The 22,045-nt window shown below is 49.8% G+C and overlaps 8 protein-coding genes across 8 annotated transcripts; 6 read left to right on the forward strand and 2 right to left on the reverse strand.

Annotated features, from left to right (window-relative positions):
- Positions 1 to 270: 270 nt before the first annotated feature.
- Positions 271 to 4,022, reverse strand: N7446_008337 (putative spindle-pole body protein (Pcp1); the record flags this gene model as incomplete). Its single annotated transcript, XM_058517082.1, has 3 exons — positions 271 to 511; positions 571 to 3,395; positions 3,459 to 4,022. 3 exons carry the CDS (start codon positions 4,020 to 4,022, stop codon positions 271 to 273), a joined length of 3,630 nt encoding a protein of 1,209 aa, XP_058370728.1.
- A 259-nt stretch (positions 4,023 to 4,281) lies between these two features.
- Positions 4,282 to 6,175, forward strand: N7446_008338 (putative regulatory factor Sgt1; the record flags this gene model as incomplete). Its single annotated transcript, XM_058517083.1, has 4 exons — positions 4,282 to 4,540; positions 4,595 to 4,794; positions 4,852 to 5,058; positions 5,081 to 6,175. The coding sequence occupies 4 exons, from the start codon at positions 4,282 to 4,284 to the stop codon at positions 6,173 to 6,175; spliced, it is 1,761 nt and encodes a 586-aa protein (XP_058370729.1).
- A 2,381-nt stretch (positions 6,176 to 8,556) lies between these two features.
- N7446_008339 (folliculin domain-containing protein) lies at positions 8,557 to 10,013 on the forward strand (the record flags this gene model as incomplete). Its single annotated transcript, XM_058517084.1, has 3 exons — positions 8,557 to 8,704; positions 8,755 to 9,237; positions 9,270 to 10,013. Exons 1-3 carry the CDS (start codon positions 8,693 to 8,695, stop codon positions 10,011 to 10,013), a joined length of 1,239 nt encoding a protein of 412 aa, XP_058370730.1. The 5' UTR covers positions 8,557 to 8,692.
- Positions 10,014 to 10,626: 613 nt separating this feature from the next.
- N7446_008340 (CSN8/PSMD8/EIF3K family protein) lies at positions 10,627 to 12,130 on the forward strand. Its single transcript, XM_058517085.1, has 2 exons — positions 10,627 to 10,831; positions 11,093 to 12,130. Exons 1-2 carry the CDS (start codon positions 10,665 to 10,667, stop codon positions 11,658 to 11,660), a joined length of 735 nt encoding a protein of 244 aa, XP_058370731.1. The 5' UTR covers positions 10,627 to 10,664; the 3' UTR covers positions 11,661 to 12,130.
- A 630-nt stretch (positions 12,131 to 12,760) lies between these two features.
- Positions 12,761 to 13,621, forward strand: N7446_008341 (Ras association (RalGDS/AF-6) domain family protein; the record flags this gene model as incomplete). The annotated part of the gene is made up of 3 exons (XM_058517086.1): positions 12,761 to 12,872; positions 12,929 to 13,340; positions 13,390 to 13,621. The coding sequence occupies 3 exons, from the start codon at positions 12,761 to 12,763 to the stop codon at positions 13,619 to 13,621; spliced, it is 756 nt and encodes a 251-aa protein (XP_058370732.1).
- Positions 13,622 to 15,586: 1,965 nt separating this feature from the next.
- Positions 15,587 to 16,242, reverse strand: N7446_008342 (uncharacterized protein; the record flags this gene model as incomplete). The annotated part of the gene is made up of 2 exons (XM_058517087.1): positions 15,587 to 15,785; positions 15,872 to 16,242. The coding sequence occupies 2 exons, from the start codon at positions 16,240 to 16,242 to the stop codon at positions 15,587 to 15,589; spliced, it is 570 nt and encodes a 189-aa protein (XP_058370733.1).
- A 1,247-nt stretch (positions 16,243 to 17,489) lies between these two features.
- N7446_008343 (putative prenylcysteine lyase) lies at positions 17,490 to 19,147 on the forward strand (the record flags this gene model as incomplete). The annotated part of the gene is made up of 2 exons (XM_058517088.1): positions 17,490 to 17,616; positions 17,667 to 19,147. 2 exons carry the CDS (start codon positions 17,490 to 17,492, stop codon positions 19,145 to 19,147), a joined length of 1,608 nt encoding a protein of 535 aa, XP_058370734.1.
- A 1,069-nt stretch (positions 19,148 to 20,216) lies between these two features.
- N7446_008344 (small subunit rRNA maturation protein TSR4) lies at positions 20,217 to 21,761 on the forward strand. Its single transcript, XM_058517089.1, has 2 exons — positions 20,217 to 20,459; positions 20,523 to 21,761. The coding sequence occupies exons 1-2, from the start codon at positions 20,238 to 20,240 to the stop codon at positions 21,669 to 21,671; spliced, it is 1,371 nt and encodes a 456-aa protein (XP_058370735.1). The 5' UTR covers positions 20,217 to 20,237; the 3' UTR covers positions 21,672 to 21,761.
- Positions 21,762 to 22,045: the final 284 nt, after the last annotated feature.

Here is a 22,045-nt window from a genome sequence, read left to right on the forward strand (position 1 = left end):
ACGCAACTAAGAATACTCCTACTCGGGTCATCTGATTCATCGTCAGGATGACTATGCACAAATAGTCAACAAGCAAATGCAAAGCCAGCCCTAAAACGCCCCAATCCTGAAAATATCGAAAGAGGAGGAAGCCAGAAGTTGAAGAAAAGAAAAAGAAAAACCTGCTATACTTGCAAGACATGTCGGGGGAATCTCTGGCAAAAGATCGACGCTGGAAGAACAAAAGACAAAAATCACAACAGGATGCAAAACACAAAGATCTCAGAGGATTCATTGCCCAAGTAAACTCTTGTTCGAGCCATCCCGACGCTTAAGCATTTCGGTCTTGGCCCGCTTCAAGCCCTCGCCTAGCTTCTTGGTTCGTTTCCAATCACTGCTCATCTTTTGCATGCGGACAGTAGCTCTCACTAGGGAAATGGCAGTTCTGAATTTGTGGCGTGGAGTGCGAGTAGGAGTACGGTCACGGGCTTGTACACCCATCTCGGAGATCATGCGTAGATCGGCGTCGTTGCTGTGAATAACATGTTAGCTATGTGGGTAGAAATAATTTGGATAAATGGGGCCACGAACCATGCCACCCGAACACGTTCACCGAGTTCCATCAGGCCCTTACTCCAGGCTAAATCACGTCGGAACTTTTCCTCCCGCTGTAGGCGAGCACGGAGCCAAATGATCTCCTTGCCTAGGCCGCGCATCTCCTTCTCATGCTTGGTCTTGTTGCTTGACTTGAGGTGAGTGTTTTTCGCTAGGACTTCCTCATGACGCTGTTGTAACACATTGAGGTTGTTAGTTGCAGCTTCGGCCTCTCGTCTGTGAGCATCTCGTTCCTCGCGAATGCGAAGAACATGTTTCTTCAGTTCGTTGAGGCGTCCTTCCCGTTCAGAAAGCTTCAGAGCTAGCGATTCGGCTTCGAGGGTAGAAGACCTGAGCAGCTCATGGAAGTCCTTTTGGTCCTCTTCTTTCATTGCAGCGCGCTCCAGTTCACGATTCTTGGCAGTCGCTTTCTGGAGAGACCGGTGCGCTTCAGCCACTTGCTTTCGCAGAGTACGTAACTCGTCATGAAGTTTGTTGGAGGGTGAGTTATGCGGGGAGTTTGAATCGAATTTGTTCATCATCGCCTCATGAAGATCCTTCTCCAGCTCCTCAATTCGTGACTTGTAGCTTTGTACAGAAGACTTTTGCTTGGATTCACGCTGAAGCAGAATTTTTTCACGTTTCCGAGCCTCGTCCAGGTTGTGTCGAAGTAGAGAGAGATCTCCATGTGCACCGGATTGCTCATTATCTACCATGGGCGACTGCTCGATCATGGCTTCCAGTTCCTGAACCCGACGTTCCAGGCGCTGTACCTTGGTCTTTGCTGTAGTGAGTTCACGATCCCGATTGCCCGAGCCTGCAAGCAGTTTGTCTTGGAGACGATCGATCTCAGCAGAAAAACGGCCCTCCTCTTCGGCGAACCTTTCACTCTCAGAAATAAGCTGGTTTTCGAGTGTTGCCTTGGCGTCTCGCAGTGCGTTGAGCTCATTTTCTAGTCTTGTCGTCGTTTTGCGTAGTTCAAGCTTATCGCGGTCAAAGCGAGTGGTGTCATCAGCATTTTGGAGTCGTTCGAGTTGTGCATGAAGCTCAGCACGCTCAGCTTCCATCTCCTCTGCGGAAGACTTTAGGTCGTAGAGCTCAACATGAGCATTCGCAAGCTCGTCGCGAAGTTTTTGTCTCTCGGCGATGGTTTTCTCCATAATTTTCTCCAGTTCGGGCATGTTGTTCTGCCGGCCCTTGGCGAGCTCTTGTTCATCTGCCAGGCTGGACTGTAGCACAACAACTTCATCTTCCAAAGCTCGCACTTTGTCCTGGAGAGCTTGCTCTTCTCGGCGAGATACCCGGACATCTTGCTTCGCCGCAAGGAGTTCGTCTTGTTTTTCGTCAAGGTCGCGTCTTGTCTTGCCGAGGTCATCTTTGAGGTCTTGAATTTGGCGATTCAGCATGGTCATTTCTTGAGCATTGCGCTTTTTCTCGGCATCAAAGGCCTCCTGCAATCTGGACTCCTTGCCAGAGTAAGAGTTGCCGGCTTCCTGAAGCCTGTCGATAGTGCGCTTCAAGTCCGCTGCTTGATCTTCTGCCCAAGATTTCTCTGATAGCAAGGTTCGCTTGTTGCTCTCCCAACGGCTTTGATCAACTGCGAAACGTCCCTCTTTCTCTTCGATCTCGTGCTGAAGGTTTTCAATCTCTTCTTGCAGTCGTTCAACTTCGACCTTGTGCTGCCAACGGGTGTTGTGTCCTTCATCCTGGGCGCGAGTAGTGGCATCCTGAACAGCCTTTTGGAGTTCGCGGATCCTGGATTGTGCTCGGTCGAGTTCGGCTTGCAGTCCTCCCGATTCGTCGGTCAGTGCACGATGGCGAGTTTGAAGAAGTTCCTTTTCGTCTGTTGCACGTTGAATTTCGTTTAGAGCCTCCTCCAGTCGAGCGGAAGTTCTCGACAAATCGAAACGGGCTTGGTCACGTTCGCGCTTGGCAGTATCAAGGTCCTGGACAAGATGTTGAGCGTTATCTTCTAGGCCATGTTGCATAGTTTGATAACGTTCTTCCAGACGAGTCGCAATGTTCGTTTTGTTCTCGAGTTCCGCACTCAGGGCATCATTTTCTTGTCGAAGATCATGTACTTCCTGCTCAAGACTTTCGGTTCGCTCCTCCATCTGCCGGCTCAATCCTTTAGTGGTAAAGGATTTGTTTGACATCTCGTCTTGCAACTCTCTCAAATTTTCTTCGGCGTGGTCCTTCGCTGCAATAGCTTCCCTTGCGACGGCGTCTGCTTCTCTTGCCTCGGACTTGACCTGGTCAAGGTTATCCTGAATATCTTGCATCTGCTCCTTGGCACGATCCAGTTCAAGCTGGAGCTCTGCGGCTGCGCCACCCTCTTTGTCGCCATTATGCTTCAAGTCCTCTAGCTCTTCTTCGCGTTCCTCAAGGAGTCGATCCTTTTCTCTCAAGCTTGCCTCCAAATCCTCGATCTCGTCTCGAAGTTTGTCGGTCTCTTGCGATTGGCTGTCCTTCACTTGTCTCAGTTCGTCGCGGGCTTCTCGGAGTTGCTTGTCGCGCGACTCGAGCTCTTCGCGCATCAGATCCATCTCACGTTGTACAGTTTCGTCAGCTTGCCTCTTCCACGCCTTCTCCTTCATTTCCATGAGCTGCACTTGATAATCCTCGAGGTCGCGCTCTGCCTGCGCTAGGCTCTTCTGGTATCGGGAGATATCGCGTTGCATGGTCATTCGCAAGACTTTGAGTTCGGTGTTCTCTTTGAGGGCGGCGTTATTGTATTCAGGGCCGGCTTTTTCTAACTGTTCCTCCATATAATGGATCTTCAGTTTCAAGTTCCAGTTGTCTTTCTGGAGTCTATCGATGGCCTGCGGAGTAGGTAACGTCAGCGTGAAGCCAGTTTTGTGAGTATAATGATAATAATATTATACCTGCACTTGCTCCTTGAGCGACATCATATTCTGACCACCACCGAGCACTCCTGCGCCGTCGCGTCCTAGTCTGGGTATCGGTGTACTTTGCGCACTACTGCTGGCAGCCTGGGGAAGCGGTGTCGCATCTTCCATCGTCCGATCCTCCTCGTAAATATCTGACATGTCCATTGGGGGTAAGCCGGGCGTGTGGGCGTTGCTTCGATAGTTCTGTCTCTGATACCCTGGGGTTCTCGGATCGTCCGTTCCTCGCGCCGCAGACATTGACTTCAGGAAGTTGTTCTTTGTCGCGCTCTTCATCAATGGGGTGAATTCTCCTTTCTCAGGGCCTGCTGCTGGGAGATGCCGTAACGCGCTTCTCGCCTTGGAAGCGCCCGCACGCGGAGTGACGCGTTTGTCGAAGCCCTTTATCACATCGTTGTCCTTTGACGGTGTATGGAATGAGTTTTCGACTGAGTCCAATGCCGACAAATGAGTTCGCCCCACGCTGCGAAACCCGTTGGTAAGGTAAGTCGCGTTGCCGTCAATTTCGGTGCGCGGCGTGTCGATGTAGGGGAAGGCCATCGTGTCGAAAAAAACAAGGCCAGAAATATTCAACGCGTGACCATCACCTCATATAGCAGGAGCGTTGCAGACTTCACGTTGGGCAAGTACGGGCAGTTACGGACGTGTTTTGGAGAGTTCCCGCGTTTGGTCTAGTGTGGGCATCTCTGTTGATTTCTAGCCTAATTGGGCTTAGCGTGCAGATCACGGGATGTAAAGTTCGCCGCTTTTTTTATCAGAATGCCATGAGGTCATTCTTCTTTCTGCACAAACAGTCAAAATGACCACCGAGGAGGATATCGCATGGTTCAAGTCCACCTTTCGTCCGATCCCGAAGCCAGAGCTCCCCGACGACGCTGTCGAATATTCCATCTACCATATTCCGTCCTCCCCCGCCCCCGCCGTTATCGATGAAGCTGCCGAGACCCGCGCGCGATTGATAGAGGTCCAGCGCAGTGCTGCAGATCTGACCAAGGATCTGCTCAAAGATTACATTTGGCAGCGTGAGGCCTTCAAATTGGAGATCGCAAAGGAAGATGGTACGAAATATATATTCTTGTCTGCTAGAAACTTACTAACTGTATCGGTTGTAGGAATCAGCTCGCTGCAGGGTCGCACCAACTACGGCGACTCCATCGAAGACGAATGGGTTATTGTGTACCTTCTCCGTGAGTTGACCAAACGACACAAAGATATTTGGGTCAAAGTGGCGGACAGTGATGGCGAGTTCCTTCTTATTGAAGCCGCGGGAACACTACCAGCGTGGATAGAACCGGACGTCGCAGACAATCGGGTGAGTGTTGTCTTGATGCTTGAGTCATCAATGTGCTAACCATTTTTCATCCGCTAGGTATGGATAAATCAAGGAGAGCTGCGCATCATCAAACCGAAGCAAGAAGCGAAGAGACAAGTAACCGAAAAGATCACTCTCCCGGAGGCACGAAAGATTATCCAAAACGAGCCCGGTCGCCTCCTCCGATCTACGATAATCCAGGAAGAGGCATTCTACCGTCTGCGCAAATACCCCCAGCAGATCAGCGAGAACCTCCACTCTGCCGTCATTACAATCCCCCCGCAAGGCTGCATTCCTCCTACACCAAAAGCCAGCATACATCTCACCCGCCGTCGAGGCATTCTACATCCGTGATCCAATTGCCCTACGTCCACTACGCGCCAAGGTGACTTCGGGTCTCGTTTTCAAGCCTGACGATCTGGTTGACGTTAGTGTCCGATTCACTCGGGTCGGATATGCGCAGCTTAAGAGTCAGGAATTCCCCATTCCAAGCACCTGGGCAGGCAAGCTACCTTCGACTGAAGATCGAAAGGCATACGACCGCGCAGAGGCAGGAATGAAACTTGCATGTGGACTTGAGATGTTGCTCAACGATCCTCAAAACCAGGACAAGGCTGTAGTCAGAGAAATGAAGCTGCTTCTGGAGGATGTGGAGACCGGGGATGAAGAGCTTCCCACAGACAAAGAGATTCAAGAGAACTGGGACAAGCGCGAAGACGATGAAAAGTGGTTGGACATCAACTTTGAAGATCTGGAGGCAGAGCTCAAAGGACGGGGCCAAGGAAAGGGGGAAGATACAGGCAATTTCGGCGACACTGGTGCCCAGGAAAACCTTCAACGCATTGTGGCTCGCTTTGAGGAGTTCCTGAATGATAACTCAGCTGGATTCGATGGTGCCGATTTCATTGATGACTTTGGATCGGACTCTGACATTGATGAAGATGAGGAAGAGGAAGTCGACAGCGAAGGTGAGGACAAGGATGCTTCTTTCAACGAAGAGGAGTTTGCCAAGATGATGAAAGAAATGATGGGCATGCCCTCTTCGTCAGACTCCATCCGCAAGCGAGTGGAAGAACTAGACTCGGATGGTGAAGACGACACGGAGCAGATCAAGGAGTTATCCCGACGAATGGAAGCCGAGTTACAGGGCACTGGTATCCTCGATCTGAACCGTCGCCCGCAGAATCTGTCTGGAGAAGCAAGCGGCTCCGGAGATAAGGCTGCCAAGTCTCAAGACGACAATGATGAGGATGACAATGTCAACATTAACCTCGCTAAAAACTTGCTGGAGAGTCTTCAGGGCCAAGCTGGTGCCTCTGGCCCAGCCGGCAACATGTTGTCGATGATGAACCTTCGCATGCCAAAAGATGATCGCCCTTGAGGGCCCGCACGTGTTTGAGTTATGACATCTTGAAAAAGAACGAACTGTCGTCCGAGGCTAGCAAGGGAGCCACATCCTTACGCACGACTACCAGTATATTCTATCTGAATTCGCTGGGTCAGAGTGTATGTCGACACAAAGCACATTTATGCCGCGGTTATCTGTCGATGAGACTGCGTATCTCAGCTTACATACTTCAAGGTCAGCCCTGTATGATGGTTAACAGCGATTGGCTCAACATCCGGTTGCTGCCGTAGTTCTGCTATATGCGCTGAACCAAAACACTTGCGATTCCAACTCCCTGTGTCAAGTCATCTTGGGACAGAACCCAGGCCTCCGTCGCGGTGGCCAAGTCATGATGGACGTTTCCCTCTATGCTATCTTTGCCAGACGTTCTAACCCATTGAAACCCCATTGGTAGTGTATGTAGCTTCAGGGAACACATCAGACGTTTTCATGATCGCATTTCCACCAGTCACATTCCTTATGTCTCTTTAGAGGCCCAGCCTCGGTAGCTCTCACCGAAAACGGTGCAGTAGTCGGTAACGTTACCACGGCGTCCAGGGTTACAATGCCGAAGTAAATAAATAAATAACGCCCCGAAAAACAAATATCCCACTGTTTCCCTCAATAATCCTTCGTGTTCCACCATCACATGCTGAGGTGGCTCCATACGTCGAAATATATATAGCACCGGGCAGTTTCAATTATCCACCCAACCCACCCAACACAAACAGGATGAACTTACCGATGAAGTCCGTGAAACATGAGCTTTGCCAACCGTCTCCACAGGTCTACCGACCTGCCTCACAATGAGGATACGTGGAGCCAACTCTGTACGGAGCTCCTGGAGGTCAACATTCCACCCGTTGCGACCTCGGGAGACGTTTACGGGGCTGGATATTTAATAACTAGAGAGTAGTAGTACGGAGTACTCCGTAGATATGAAGAGGGAAATGGAAAGGATGTGGAGATTAAGTCGAGTATAAAGTGAGTAACACGTGCTTATGCGCGAGCTACAATATAACCCAACCTTAATTGAGTAGAGTGAAGAAACATTCTTCAACCAGTAACACTGCGGCTATTTCAATTAAAGTGAAAACTAGGTGGGAAACCGAAGAACTAACACACAAGCGTGACATGCTAGACAAACTAGACCTCCTAGGTGCATGGCATTTACGTACAAGCGTTAGGTCTAGCCCAGCCACATTTCCCCAACTATCTCGCGATGGTATTGTCTTGGAGTACAGAGTACCGAGTACAGTAACCAGAAATACACCGATCCAGGTACAGGTACTTATGTACGGATCAGCAATCTCATCAGATCAAGGTGCAGAAAATCCCACGTGGCTCGATCGTCGATCGAAGGGTTTACAGTACAAACATGTCTCATGTCTCTTGTCTCATGTAACTAATCTTGTCTAATATAGATTATTAACAGTTGCCTAAACATACTCGGCATGTCTCAGCCATGTCAGCCGCACACTATAGGCTTATAATTGATTATGTTCGGCAGCGGAAGTTGTCAGGCACACACCGGGTAGCATAGTGGAGATGCAGATGAGCGATTTTAGACATGGAAAAAGCCAAGAGGATTCCAGAAGGCCGGAGTGGAGTTGATGGAATGCGACTAAATCCCGAACCGTTAGTGTCGTGTGCTGGTGGCGAAAACGGATCCCACTGCGGAATTGCCGGTCCACTTTCGGCTGTGGGTTCGCCTTGTAAATCCCTCAGTGATTAGAAATCAGACGGAATAGGTACCTAGTATGGTAGTGTGGTGGTGCTCAATATTATTGTAGAGACGGGAAGTGTATAGCCTGGGAAAGTATAGAGGGGGTTGGGGCTGAACATGTGTGGACGGAACAATGCAGTCCTCTGTATAGCGTCGACACTAGTAGAGTGCCGGGAGCCGGGATTAATTCAAGGTAAAGTATCAATTTGTTTCAAAAGTTGGAGTACATCTCCGGAGTAGTATAGAACCGTTTAGACGGGGCAAATTCTGATTCTATGGATGTCAGCTCCGAGTAAGAGAGGATCATCGGTGGAGCCTGGAACGTTCGAACAGTGGACTGTAGTCGGAGTACATGTACACAGGTACATGCACAGGAGAGTAACGATCCCTGCTTTTGGAGATGCAAATGCTGATCCCCCCCGATTCGTTTCAAGATCGTCATCGGTATATCCGAACTTATTCCAGGTAATATCGTGACTTCATTCAGCAAATCGGAGGTGCTGGAATCCAGCCTTGGTGTACGGAGTGGTGTAGTTATCTCTCCCCGACAAAAGAAAGGCAAGGGAAAATGATAGATCATAAGCCTTGAGATACTCACATGTAAGGGTGAGACGGGATATAAAAGAATGTGACCGGAAGGGAGTGGAGTTCCATGTGTAAAAAGGCAAAAGTCGGAATTCGATCTCCCTTTTCCCTTCTTAATCCTCTCCATCCCCCTTCTTTTTTCCGGGAACCAGGTTAGTGGGCATACCACAGTCTGCAGCAATGGACTGAGGGTACCCACCATGGACTTCATTGTATGTATCTCTCTATACTGAGTATATTGACGCTTGACTGACTTCCCTAGCTCTCGTTGACGCACTTCTGTGAGGTGCACGGCCCCACCTCCATCATCTGCTCCCAGGTGCTTCCCTTTTCATGCCCGCAATGCCACCCCGACTCCGACTCGCCCCAGGGGACCCCTGCCCCTGATTCTCGCGTTGAGCAGCCTCGTCACAAAGAAGACTCCAAGTCGCCCAAAATTGAAGACCACCCGTACTTTTTGAAAGGACATCCGGCCTCGCCCGATGAGAAATCCAACCGAGGTGGCGGGAATGGCGACACTTGCGCCAGCTGCAGTCTGTCGCTACCCGCCGATGTGAGCAAGCAACTGCCTCAGGGTGCCGGCGACGGAAAAGTGAGCAACAGCAGTCCCGTGCTGCGCTCGCGCGAAGTGGTCAACTCATGCGGCAACACGCACTCGGATATGGATGACGACTCTCACGATTTCCACTCTCACGCCTCTCCCCCGAATCACTGCGCTCTGCATCGGTTGCCTCCGACGCCTCCTGTCACACCCATATCCATACCTACCTCTCTCAGCGCGGGCCGCCGAAACCGGCCGACTATGCGCTCCTTCGCCGATCCTCAATCCGCACCTTGAGCTGTGAGCTCCTACCCCGAGGTCTCTCCTCCGGTCCTATCTGCTTCGGTGACTCTGTCGCAGGCTACACCATTGCATACATCTTCCGCCTTCCGGACCCCATGGCCCGCGGCAAGCGTCGCAGCTACGCATTGGTCGCACTGGCCGGGCGGGATGCTGGAAGAGCATTCCGCGCATGTCCCATCATCTGGCGCGCATTCGGTCGCATCGCCGCCAGCATCGTCAATGCCGCAGAGCGTTTCCAGGAAGACGAAAAAACCCGCGACGAGCAGAATAACCCGGGACGACAACCCGGCCGCCAGTACACGCCTGTTTCTTCCTTCCTCACGGGTCGCGCCATGGACCCGGCCGGCCGGCGCGCGGCAGGCCAGATACGTGCCCGCAACTTGGCTGAAATCGTCGGCAACGAATACATCTTTACTGAACTACATGCCCATTTTGTCGCACTTCTTCAACAACTCGGCTCGATGTTTGGCGGTATTCCCCTTTCTGAGGAGCGCTTCATCTGCAGTACAATGGGTGATGACGATACTGCCAATCCCGCTCAGCCGGTCCTTGTTTCCGCAACCGGTCAGCCCAAGGACAAGAAGTTCGATGGCAATGACATTGACATGTCGAACCTTGAAATTGCCTCGGAGTCAAAGGCGATCCCCATTGCGCCTCGCCGGTCCGTCATGGCCTGAAATTTTCTTTTCATCATTTGCATGAACCTCTTATTGAGATACCCGCCTGCTTTCTTGTTTCTTTTTCTTTCCCAGGCACTTCTTTTTCACTTTGACTTCTGTATTCTTTTTTTTTTTTTTTTTTTATATTCTCTGTGCTTCAATTCGGTTTGGCAAGGTGACCAATTTCGCGTTGCTCATTCTGCATAATTTGGGTTTCTTGCGATATGGATATGGCATAGACTATGGCGTCTCGGGCACGGAGTTTTTGTTTTGCAGCCTTGACTTTTTCGGTGATTTTTCTCTCTTGAACGTCTCGTCTGATTATGGGATTCGTCCGTCTGTTCAGCGACTTTGAGACTGGTGCTATGTTACGATGAGATGTCACGATCACGAGACATTCAAGAGACATGTATTCTATGTATTATCTGAACATGAATCACAGCCACTGGCTTTCATTTTAACTTACTTCCCATCAAGTAGCCGAATATCTACGTAGTTATCAAATAAATCCATGGTTAGATGATATTCCTATAGTCCGGATAAACCCGGGAAAACTGACCATATTCGGTTAATCCGACTACAGGGCCACAATCAAAAATCCCACCAAAAAGAACATCCCGCAGAGACAAAGACCCGCATCACCTTCCACCTCCCTTCAGCAATATCAAGATGGTCGCCTTCGACAAGTGTGAAACCCGGCCAGCCCACATTGAGGCCATCCTCAGTGGCCTCGACCGCTACAACCCCGAGACCACCACCGTGTTCCAGGACTATGTGGCCCAGCAGTGCGAGGACCGGTCATTCGACTGCTACGCCAACCTGGCCCTCCTGAAGCTGTGAGTTGGAACCATTTTTTTTCGTAACATGTCTTATGTTCATATTTGATGAAAATTGCTTCTGTGATGATCATCTTTTAAGCGTTTCCTATTACCTGACAATCCCATAATATACTTGGGAATGTTGAGAAATTCTGTGAAGATACTGAAAAGAAGCAATGCCCCCTGCAATTAGAATGGCATCCAATTCGCGATATATCTCGTTTTTTTTTTAAAAAAAACCCCAGAACCAATCGCTAACAATATCCTCCCCCACTCCAGCTTCCAGTTCAACCCTCACCTCCTCCAAGCCGACACCGTGACCAACATCCTGGCCAAGGCCCTGACCGTCTTCCCCTCCGCGGCCTTCTCGCTTTGCCTCGCCCTCCTTCCGACAAACACCCAGCCCTTCCCCACCACCAGCGAAGCCCAAGCCGCCAGCCAGACCTCCGACTTCGTCGAGTCCGTGCAGAAGCTCACCCGCCTCAACACCCTCCTCGAGTCCGCCCAGTACGCCCAGTTCTGGTCGACCCTTAACTCCGACGACCTCTACGCTGACCTGACCGCCGACGTCGCCGGTTTCGAGGAACTCGTCCGCATCCGCATCGCCGTCGAGGTCGGCAAGACCTTCCGCTCCATCACTGCCGAGAACCTCGAGTCCTGGCTCGATATGCGCCGCGACGCCCTCGACAAGTTCGTCGTCGACGTCTGCGGCTGGAAGGTCGATGGCGCTGTTGTCCGTGTCCCCACCAACAAGGAGAACGAGGCCCGCTCCGAGGTTAAGAGCGAGCGTGTTGGCGTCGAGCAGTTCGGTCGTGTTATCCGTCGTGGCTTTGAGCAGCCTGCTTAAGTGCCTTATCCCGCCATTTGAATGTTCACCCTAACATTTCACACTTCCTCCTTTCGTATCTCTACCTTTTTCTTACTACTCCAAAAAGATGTGCACGGGGATCGGGATCATTCGTCGGTCCCTCGTGCCATGAGTTCATGAATCCCCCCACCTTCTCCCTCGATCAAGTGATGATCCGATGGTGATAGATTTCGCATGGAAGAGGGGCTCCGAGATGAGTCGGGATCTGGCGCATCGGGCGTTTTTCTTTTTTGACTCTTTGACTCTGGGACTCTTTGATCCTTTCTCTTGTCTGTATTGGATCTATTTTTCCTTTTTGCACTCCGTGCTACATCCCTGGCACTGGATGATATGAGAGAGATATGTCTTTGTCCATACCATAACAATAACAATACCTTTCAGTCGAGCCTGCCTATTGTTTACATATAGGGTTGGCTTCGCCAATATAAAACCATACAAGTCAGTTTCAGACATTCAAATATTACATGTAGATTGTTGTAGGTTGAGCAGGCGAAGTGGGATGGATATCAGCCTAGTCTATTAATCTCTATGTATGTACTAAGCTGTTCCCACGACATCCAAGGTTGTTTGTTCTCTTGGTGGTATCAGCAGCCGATTCCTCTTGCTCTCGGCTATCTTGCCATTCGCGAAGTAGACCAGACCTATCACGAGTAATCTGCGCACGGGGCCCACTCTTAGGGAGGAGGACCTGGCAAAGAAGCTGAAACAGCAGACTTGGGAGGCTCGGCAGGCATCTCTAATGTACATGTAGTTTGTGGTGCGTGCTGGAGGTTGCATGGTGCCAGCTTCAATCTCCTACCTGCCTTCCGCCACACAACAGTGGTCTATGCAAAGATCATGCCGAGGGGTTCTCTATTCTCGCTACACGAGATATGAGGTTGTCAGGATGCGATACGTGGTGGACATTTCCTTTGTATCGATCAGGTGTCCAGGTCTACAAGTTTATCGCAAGTGGCCTCAGATGAACATACTGGGAAATCCGTCAACCAACTTCCTTTGTTCAATACTCTTCTTCCCGGTCACATTCTACTTCCCGTTCATTGCCCGAGTGCTTCATCTGACACATGCTGCCACCGAAAATGTACCAACTGTTTGGAGACCTTGTTCTTGACCCACCCCCACCAGATCGACTGGAAGCCATCAAGGAGCTGGAGCCATACCTCCGTGATCTCGAAAGTCGCGAGAAGCTAGGTAAACATAGGTCTCTGGCCCTACGTGGGGACTAAGCACTGACTTGCTACATCTAGTGGTCGATCGCGATGAAATCCACAGAAAGGTTTCGAGTTTCCGACTTGATGAAACTCAGAAATGGAAAGAGATGGCTCAAGAAGGGTGCCCGAAGCGAGTCGCCGAACACATCGTGACAACCACAGGGTCCTGGGAGGCAAGACGTAGCCACCAGATGCATGTCCCATCGTACACCTCACTGAATATTCCAAATGGTGAAACTGGTGATCCAACAAGCCCCTGCCCCGCGTTGATCATGGCCAATAAATTCGATCCCGAGACGCATTTTATATATGATCACTTCCATCGCAGGGAAGAATCGGATTTTAGTCCATTCAAAGGCTATCCGGATCATATCAGAGAATTGCACGAAGAGCACACGGCTTGGATCAGAGCCACGAATCAAGCAAAGGTGGAAATAATCTACAAACGGTATGTTGAAAAGTGGGTGACAAAAAACCTAGAGCTTTCGCATCTACAGCTTTGGGGCGAGTACGATCGTGTTTGGCTCCATTTCGAATGGAGAAGCCCAGAGAGAAAACAGCTCTCTAAGATACTCCTCTTCGCACTCCACCCCCAACGATTCCTCAATTTACCCAGCGGACTTGCTGAAGAAACCGCTACACAAGACAAACTTCACTCCTGTGCCTGCAAACTCGCCGGGCTTCCTTACATCGCCAACTACTACTCGTCAAGAGAGTGGAAGTCGATGACCACTTTTATCCATAATGCATCGGTCAAAAGGCTAGGAAAATCTGAGAGGGAGACGTCTGAGCTCGTCGCATCCTTCTTGAGGAACTGTCACGCTCCAGAATCGCCGAGGACAGAGACAACAGGGACCCAAGAAGCTCCTGTGATGTCTTTAAGACGACTCAATATCCTTTTATCGAAAGTCCTGACTCGTTCAGCATCAGAAAATGTGAAGTTTCGAGAACCGGGTTGGCAGGTCCTCAGAATTGACAAAAATCGATTTCCTGCTTGTCTACCACCATTAATTCATGAATGGATTATAGGCCAGCAGGCCTATTTCTTTCGAAAACTCATACAAAGCCCCAATGATCTCCTCTCAATCTACACACAGTACTGCGGAAGCAAAGACGATGCTTCTATCCCAGGGACGATGAACGTTATTTTGGCCCTGATGAATTTCCAGCAAGTGCGTATCAAGCTGGAGGTACGAAGCATTATGAAACCCTATTACAATGTCTTTCATCTTTTGAAACAATTTCTCGAGCTTGTGACACATGTCGAGAGCCTCTAGATCCTGATCACTTGCCAAAATATTCTTTTTACGCCCCGGATCGCTATCTGGTACGCAAAGTGCAATGCAGATCCAAAACATGTCAGGGGTTACTTCGAAATGCGGTGCCTACTGCTGAAATCTCGTATTTGCATGGTGTTCGCCGTTTGGAAGAGAGCTACGAGTGGGTAAAGACCCTTAGACCTGCTGGGGATTGTGGGGATCAAGCATCAAGCGTTGAGCTGTGGTGTATTCGCTGCCAAGAGAAAACATCCATTGCAGTCAGTGACAGCGACCCAGTGAAAGAAGGCCCTGCCAACGTTCGAAACACTGTGCTGGACTCAAACCCTCGGTGGACACTAGGCTCACGACCAAAATACGTCCCACGGAGCTTCCATTGTTGTATGAATTGTAACCCTGGCGACCAGAACTTCGTTCCGGTCAGTACTCAGATTCCATTCATCTTCATGCGAACGCTCAAGGAGCTGGTGGAAAGGTTTCATTACATGGAAGTTCAGGCCTTGGCAGCCATTTTAGACAGCCAGAAGTCAGCCTCACATTGTCCGAGGGTGCTAAAAAGAAAACGGAGAGATGACCGTGATAGCCGATTGCTTACGAGCAATACATCTTGCGAATTGAAGACACAGGACCCCAAAAAGCCCAAAGTTATTGATCTACGATTCATCAAGTGCAAAATGCCGGCTGGTCAGGACGTCGATCCGATGTGGCATACAGATACAGGGGATTACATTGCGCGGAGGAGGGGCCACAAAAGTTGCGGGGAGAGACGGGTGTGGCTTATGCCTATGGATGGTACTCCTTGGGTAAGGGACAGCACGGTTGCACAGAAACAACGGAGGGAAAATGAGAGATTGCTCATTGGGTGTCACACTGCCAAATTAGGGCTCGAGGACCCTACTCAGCCCTCAATCGTCAAGCTGAAATGCTACGAGTGCGGGGATCTTCTTAATGATGACGACAAGCCTAGATGGCATGCAATCACAGAAAAATACATTGCTCAGCGTAAGATCCACTGCAAAGGGGAAACACTGATTTATCGTGTTCCAGCGGACAACACTCTGTGGATAAGAAGTGTTACAGTCTATGCCCAAGAGAAGGCTGCAAGAAGGAAGGCTTTCTCTCAGAGCTCTACATCTTACGTGAGCTAGGGGAGGAAAACGATCCTATTCAGCTGTCTTCCTGCCGGTCCTAATGCCTGAAGGGTTCATCTAACGCCTCACGTTGGGGCTGGAAGACCGAGTTTAGATAGAACTCAATATCAAGGAACATATTCGCAGTCAGATCAACGATTTAACCGCCGTTGCAAATATTCTTTTCGTCTACAAGGTTTTCCATACCATCAGATAACTTCCTGGTATGAGCAAAGTCATTGAACAGACAAACCGTACATGCACTGGCAACGTATCAAGCACGACAACTACTCTTCGGTGATCCGGCCCTTGTCGTAAAGCAATCGCGGGAATTCGGGCAGGAAGTGGAAAGCGCCAGACGACCTGTCCAGTCGCACAGAGCATGCCGTAGTCAAGCCAGTAGGTGATGAGAATCCCGCCACTGACGATGGCGAGTTGAAATGCATCAAGAGCGCCGCGTTGGTTTGCTTTACACGTCTCCGAGACCTATATAGGGATGGTCCTGTCAAATAATAACGAGATTGGCAAAATTGAATTTCAATTTTAGCTGAAGATGAGACGAGAATGCTCACGAGGTCGCCATCCCCGTCGCTACACACGTCCCCACTCTCCCCACGATGAGATGCGGAATCGTAAACGCAGTACACTGCAGGATGGTCCCCAGGATACAAATCCACTGCGACACGATAATCGTTAGGCATCTACCCATTATCCGTCCAAACTGTGACGCGATCATATACCCAAGGAAACAACCCAGGTTGTACACAGCGACGATGGTGCCGGTCATGGAGGAAGAGGGATATCCGAATTGCGAACGGAAGGAATTCGCGTTGATGATGCCTGCGAAGACGCCTGTGTCGTATCCAAACAGCAGGAAGGCAGCGCCGGAGGCGCCGCTGATGGCGACCCCGAGGGAGTCTCCTCGTAGTGTTCGAAACTCCATTGTGGTTTCGTACGAGGAGATACGGGATCATTGTCTAGTTTTCGATATCCCCCGATTATGGTGAATGCCAACACTCTTGTCGACATTCTCATTTGCAACGGATCAAGCGGGATAATTGCTTGGACCTCGCGCCTATATCTCTACTTCACGCCACAGAGCAGGTTCCCCAAAGAGTTTGAAGGATTTGTTAGAAGCTCATGCAGATAAAAGCTCTTCTTAGCTACTGCGAGGCGAAGAAGACCCGACAGCACAACCCAGTTTTAGCTTTTCCAACCAATGCGTCCAATTTTTATCAAACTGGACTTCATGCTGCCTTCACCTCTTCCCTTCAACTTACAAGTCTTTCTCCAAGCTAGAGTTCTGTATAGCCGTATGCCGTGAGCACGCTAAGCCAAAATAGGACTAGCTTAATTATAGGGGATTGGTACTACCACCCCCTTTGCCTGCTACCACCCCCCTTGCCTGAATTTCGAGGCCCCTATTGACCGCCTTTCTCACCGCTTTCATCCTCGAACTTTTATTTATTGCTACCTACTACCCTGCATGTAGTATCACACTCTAGGTACCTACAACTACTAAGTAAATTGCTAGTAAAAATAAGTCACTCCTGTTCCACTGTAGTGCCCAATAAGAAATCCAAAATAATTGTTATTTACACCTTCGAACCTCCCATTTTTCCACCCATTTGGTTTTAGGCTTAGGGCTTAGGGGGAATAGCTTCATGTACGGCCTAGCGCGAGGATTCCTGACCCGACCGCCTTAGGAAGCGTCGGGGAGCTCTATAAATGGCTGATCCAATGCAAATTACTCAATTTCTTCACAATTCTCATGCGATTTTCCAAGAAATTTAACCCAGAATAGCTGGATTCCTTCATTTCTACAAAGCAGCATCTATTTCATATTTAGGACTACCGCCATTCAGTTGGTATGGTGGGTGATAGAGTACGAAAGTGACTTTATTTTATTAGGGCGCTGCATAGTAAATGTAAGTACCTCAAGTTTGTGTGGGAAGCATGGTCGGTGGTGGCAGAAATATGTCCAGCAGAAAAATATTGGCCTCGGAATCCAGGCAGAGGGGGGTGGTAGCAGGCAAAGGGGGGTGGTAGTACCAATCCCCTAATTATATATCATCATCCCCACTCCCTTCGACACCTCCAAGTTTCCATATCACATCTCATGTTAAGATCTGGAAAATCATTATCTCGATTTCATAATTAGCTTCACAATCAACATCTGAAGCCTATGTCATGTCGACACGGCATATTTCGTGGTTCCTATACTCCATCCTAGCCATCCTACTCTCTTTCGGCAATGCAGCAGAACAGCAACCACTACAAGCCGTAGATGCAACCCCAAGGAAGGTAGCAATTATTGGTAGGTGTCCGGCCCAGCCAACTCAAGCTCAAATCTAAATCATCCCGTAGGAGCTGGAGCTGGGGGCTCATTTGCAGCATATGAACTGCGCAAGCTCGCAGACGAAGCCGGCACCCCTGTGGAGATCACAGTCTACGAACGTGAATCATATGTCGGCGGTCGTTCGACAACAGTAAATGTCTTCGACGACCCCGCCTATCCCATTGAACTGGGCGCGTCCATCTTCGTTCAGGTTAATTATAACCTAGTCAACGCTTCCCGCGACCTAGGTCTGACAGTCCGCAGCGCTGACTATGCCCGACCGCGGGAGACCGATGAAAGCATTGGCATCTGGGACGGATCGCAGTTTGTATTTTCATTGAAGAGCACATACAGCTGGTGGAATATTGGCCGGCTTTTCTGGCGGTATGGGCTTGCGCCGCTGCGCACTCAGAATCTGATGAAGAAGATTGTTGGTCAATTCTTGCGGCTTTACGAGGAGCCTCTATTCCCATTTAGCTCGCTTTCCGAGGCGGCTGTTGCGGCGGAGTTGTTGAATGCGACTTCCTCGACGGGCGAGGCGTTTCTCCATGCCAATGATGTTGGGTCACTTTTCGCGAGAGAAATTATCCAGGCTAGTACTCGTGTGAACTATGGCCAGAATCTGCACTTGATTCATGGGTTGGAGACTATCGTTTGTATGGCTACTGATGGGGCTGTCTCAATTGAGGGCGGGAACTGGCGCATATTCGATGCCGCCCTGAGCGCCTCACACGCGCATGTCAATGTGAACACTACTGTCACTGGGATTACACGGAATGATGATGGTACCGTGCAAGTATCGTCGAAGCTGAACGCTGCTTCCACTTCTGAAGAGACTTTCGACGAAGTTGTCGTTGCAGGCCCTTTACAGTACTCTGGCATTTCTATATCCCCTTCGTTAGATCACACCCCGGATAAAATCCCCTACGTGAATCTGCACGTTACTCTCTTTTCATCTCCGCACCGCATCACACCGCAGTACTTCGGGCTCGATACCAATGCCAGAGTACCGGAGACTATCTTGACGACCCTCCCAGAGGACTTCAGTCCGGAAAATCGGGCTGATGTCGGGCCCAGCGGTTTCTGGAGTATCAGTACTCTTCGAACAGTGGATCATTCCCCACTAGATTCCGAAGAAACACAACAGCATTACGTTTACAAGATTTTCTCGCCAGAGCGTCCGACAGCTGAATTCATTGCTAGTATTCTAGGTCTGGAGAAGGACGCTATGTCGAGCAATACGACTATTGGAGATCTTTCAAAGAGTGATATCAGCTGGTTCCATGAGAAATTGTGGAACCCATATCCTGTTCTATACCCGCGCGTCACATTTGAAGATACTCTTCTGGCTCCGGGTGTGTGGTATACGGGTGGTATTGAGAGCTTCATCTCAACAATGGAGACCAGTGCGCTGATGGGCCGGAACGTGGCGACGCTTATATTTCAGTCATGGCAGAAACACGTTCGGATAGATGACGGAGCTTTTCCGAATGGGAAGTCTGAGCTTTGATCTTCTAAACTACACGTCTTAGTCTTCTGTAGATGAACAGATATCATGTAGTAATTCACGTTTTCATCCACACAAAAGAAAAGGGAAACGTCGAGAGGACTTCCTCTCCACCCAAGCCTGGCGCCGTAATTGTATTTCATTAGGCACTATTAAGTCAAAATATATGAATTTCTGCATTCGCATCTCGCCTTCAATTTCTCCAAGTCCTGGCACCTGGGTAAGCTGGCCACTAAGCAGTCACCTGACCGCACTACACTCAACAGAGAGAGAAGAATGAGCCTATGAAGCGGGCTAGCTAGCCATTTTATATCGAATTTTGTAGAAAATACATTTTAAAGTAAAAAAAAAAGGTGTGTCAATTGCGTGGAATAGACCAATTACAGAACTCTCTGGCGCTTCCTAAGCCGATCTGACCAGTGATTCTCGCCCTAAGACGTAGGAAGCTATTCCTATGCCTAGAGAGGTAGCAATACTCGCCTCCCGTCCTTAGTGTACTGGCACTGCCAAGAGATTCATTCATCCATGCATTTTAACCTGATAGTGCCTAGTGAAACACAATTGCGGCTCCAGGCCTAATTTGATGGGTCCATTGAACATTGCCCCAAAAAAAAGGCGGTGACACACACCATCCATGCCCACCGTACAATTTCCAAGCCCCCCAAAAAAAACTCTATTAATTAGAACCACCATAACTCAACCATTTCTCGTTCGATTACATTGCTTTTTAATGCAAATTAAAGAGAAATGGCGTGGCTAACGCTTTGCCTAAAAAAAGGCGAAAAAAATAAAATATAAGCCCAACGCGGGGGTCGAACCCGCAGCCTTCAGATCCACTACAACCCAAGGTATTGCAACCTATCCAAGTTCCCGAAGGAAGGGTCTTCCGGTAGAAGTCTGACGCGCTACCATTGCGCCAGCCGGGCAGTCGTTGAATTTTCGGGTCAATTTTGCATAAATAAGTGGAAAATCTCTATTGTTAACTATTTGATTATTATGTAGGTACACTAAAAAAAATGGGCGAAGTATAGCAAGAAGAAAAGTGAGAAGCCTAGTCAAAAGTAATGTGGAACGGAAAGTGAGATGATATTTAATGACCAGAGTACACCAAATCTGTTACACGCGGTTTCCATATCGCTTATCGCCATTTCCTTTTTTTTTTTGGCGGGGTTCGCATTTTCACTTCCACTGCACAATGGATCCCTATGACAGTGACTCGAGTCTCGACGAGGATTTCACCGATACTGGTGTTCTTCTCGGTTATGCCGCTGAGGAAGTCATTGAAGACACAATCAGCCATCTAGGAGGCTGGCCCGTATGCTCAACCCACCATCTGCAAACCCTCAAACCAAAAACCCTCAAGCTAACAATACCTTAGAAATGGCTCGATGATGCCTCCCCAGCCCCAGGCGACTTCGCCAACTGCAAGGTCTGCAGTAGTCCAATGCTCCTCCTTCTTGAGTTACACGGCGACCTGCCCGATCATTTTCCAACCGACGAACGGCGCCTTTACCTATTCGGCTGCCCCAGAAAACCCTGCAACCGCAAGCCCGGGAGCATCAGAGCCTATCGCGCAACCCGCAAGGTAACAGTTGGCACAGAAAAGCCAAAGCAAACCGACGAGCCCAAAAATGAAACCCCGCCTTCCGCCCCCGAGCAACCAAAGCAAGACCTCGGCGCAAGCCTGTTTGGCGCGACAACCTTAACCAACACGGTCTCCTCAAACCCAAACCCATTTTCGTCCTTCTCAGGCCCAACACCCGCAGGAAGCAACCCCTTCGCAGCGCCCGTGCCAGGAACCCCAGCCGAGAAAAAGCCCGCACCCGCAAAACAAGAACAATCCCTAGCGGAATCCTTCGCGGACAAAGTGCGCGTCTCAGAACCAAACCCCTCAGCAGCCACGAAACAAACCCCGGAATCAAGCAGCGACTCAACACCGTGGCCCGCGCAATCCGCCTTCCCGCCCCCATACAAGAACTTCTACCTAGACGCCGAATACGAAACCCTCAGCCGGCCCTCAACACCCACAGTACCGGAAAACGTAACAATGGAACCGATGGACGAAGAGGGCAGCGGAGCCGCCGACCTAAAAGATACCTTTGAGTCCGAGCTCGACAAAGCCTTCATGAAATTCTCCACCCGCCTCGCCCACAACCCAGAGCAAGTCCTGCGCTATGAATTCAACGGTGTGCCCTTGCTCTATTCGCATAGCGATGCCGTCGGCGCGAGATTCCACGTGGACAGTGCGCCTAATGCGAAGGTTACTACTACGACGCTTGGCGCGGGCAGTATCCCCCCTTGTGAGTATTGTGGTGCGCCTCGTGTCTTTGAGTTCCAACTTGTGCCGCACGCTATTAGTATGCTTGAAGAGGGGCGTGCTGGTGTTGGACTTGGCAAGGATGATGCCGGGATGGAGTGGGGGACTATTATTCTTGGAGTTTGTTCGAGGGATTGTAAACCTGATGGGCTTGGTATTACTGGTTGGAGGGAGGAGTGGGCTGGTGTGCAGTGGGAGGAGATTAGATAGTTTATATTTACATACAGTGGGCGAGGAAGACAAAGAGGTAGATACTGCTATTTTCGAAAGGGCAATCCTAAAAGGACCCCATTCTAGGCGTTTGGACCCTACCCACGCTCACTAAGCCCGATTAGGTCTTATGCAGTAATCGTATTTCAATGCATTAATCGGTAAAAATTCATCAAATTTCGTTGGCAATGCCAATGCCCCGAAAATTGGCGGTTATGGATCCGTGGTACTTCCATTTACTATGCATCCCCCTAGTAAAATTAAGTCACTCCCATCCCTTACAACGAGCAACTGGCTTCCCGGCCCTAAGATACTTTCACTTACTATGTAAACCCCTAGTTAAATGAAGCACCTACTAGAGGCCAATTTCCAAG

This window comes from Penicillium canescens (assembly GCF_028828765.1).
Source record: "Penicillium canescens strain IBT 15451 chromosome Unknown utg000005l_segment0_segment0, whole genome shotgun sequence".
Lineage (NCBI taxonomy): Eukaryota > Fungi > Ascomycota > Eurotiomycetes > Eurotiales > Aspergillaceae > Penicillium > Penicillium canescens.

Excerpts from the sequence above, each read along its gene's own strand:
- N7446_008344 (XM_058517089.1), top strand. The coding sequence starts at position 20,238 with ATGACCAGAGTACACCAAATCTGTTACACGCGGTTTCCATATCGCTTA. Across the intron at positions 20,460-20,522 it reads GCCATCTAGGAGGCTGGCCC|AAATGGCTCGATGATGCCTC; the intron begins GTATGCTCAACC and ends ACAATACCTTAG.
- N7446_008340 (XM_058517085.1), top strand. The coding sequence starts at position 10,665 with ATGGTCGCCTTCGACAAGTGTGAAACCCGGCCAGCCCACATTGAGGCC. Across the intron at positions 10,832-11,092 it reads AACCTGGCCCTCCTGAAGCT|CTTCCAGTTCAACCCTCACC; the intron begins GTGAGTTGGAAC and ends CCCCCACTCCAG.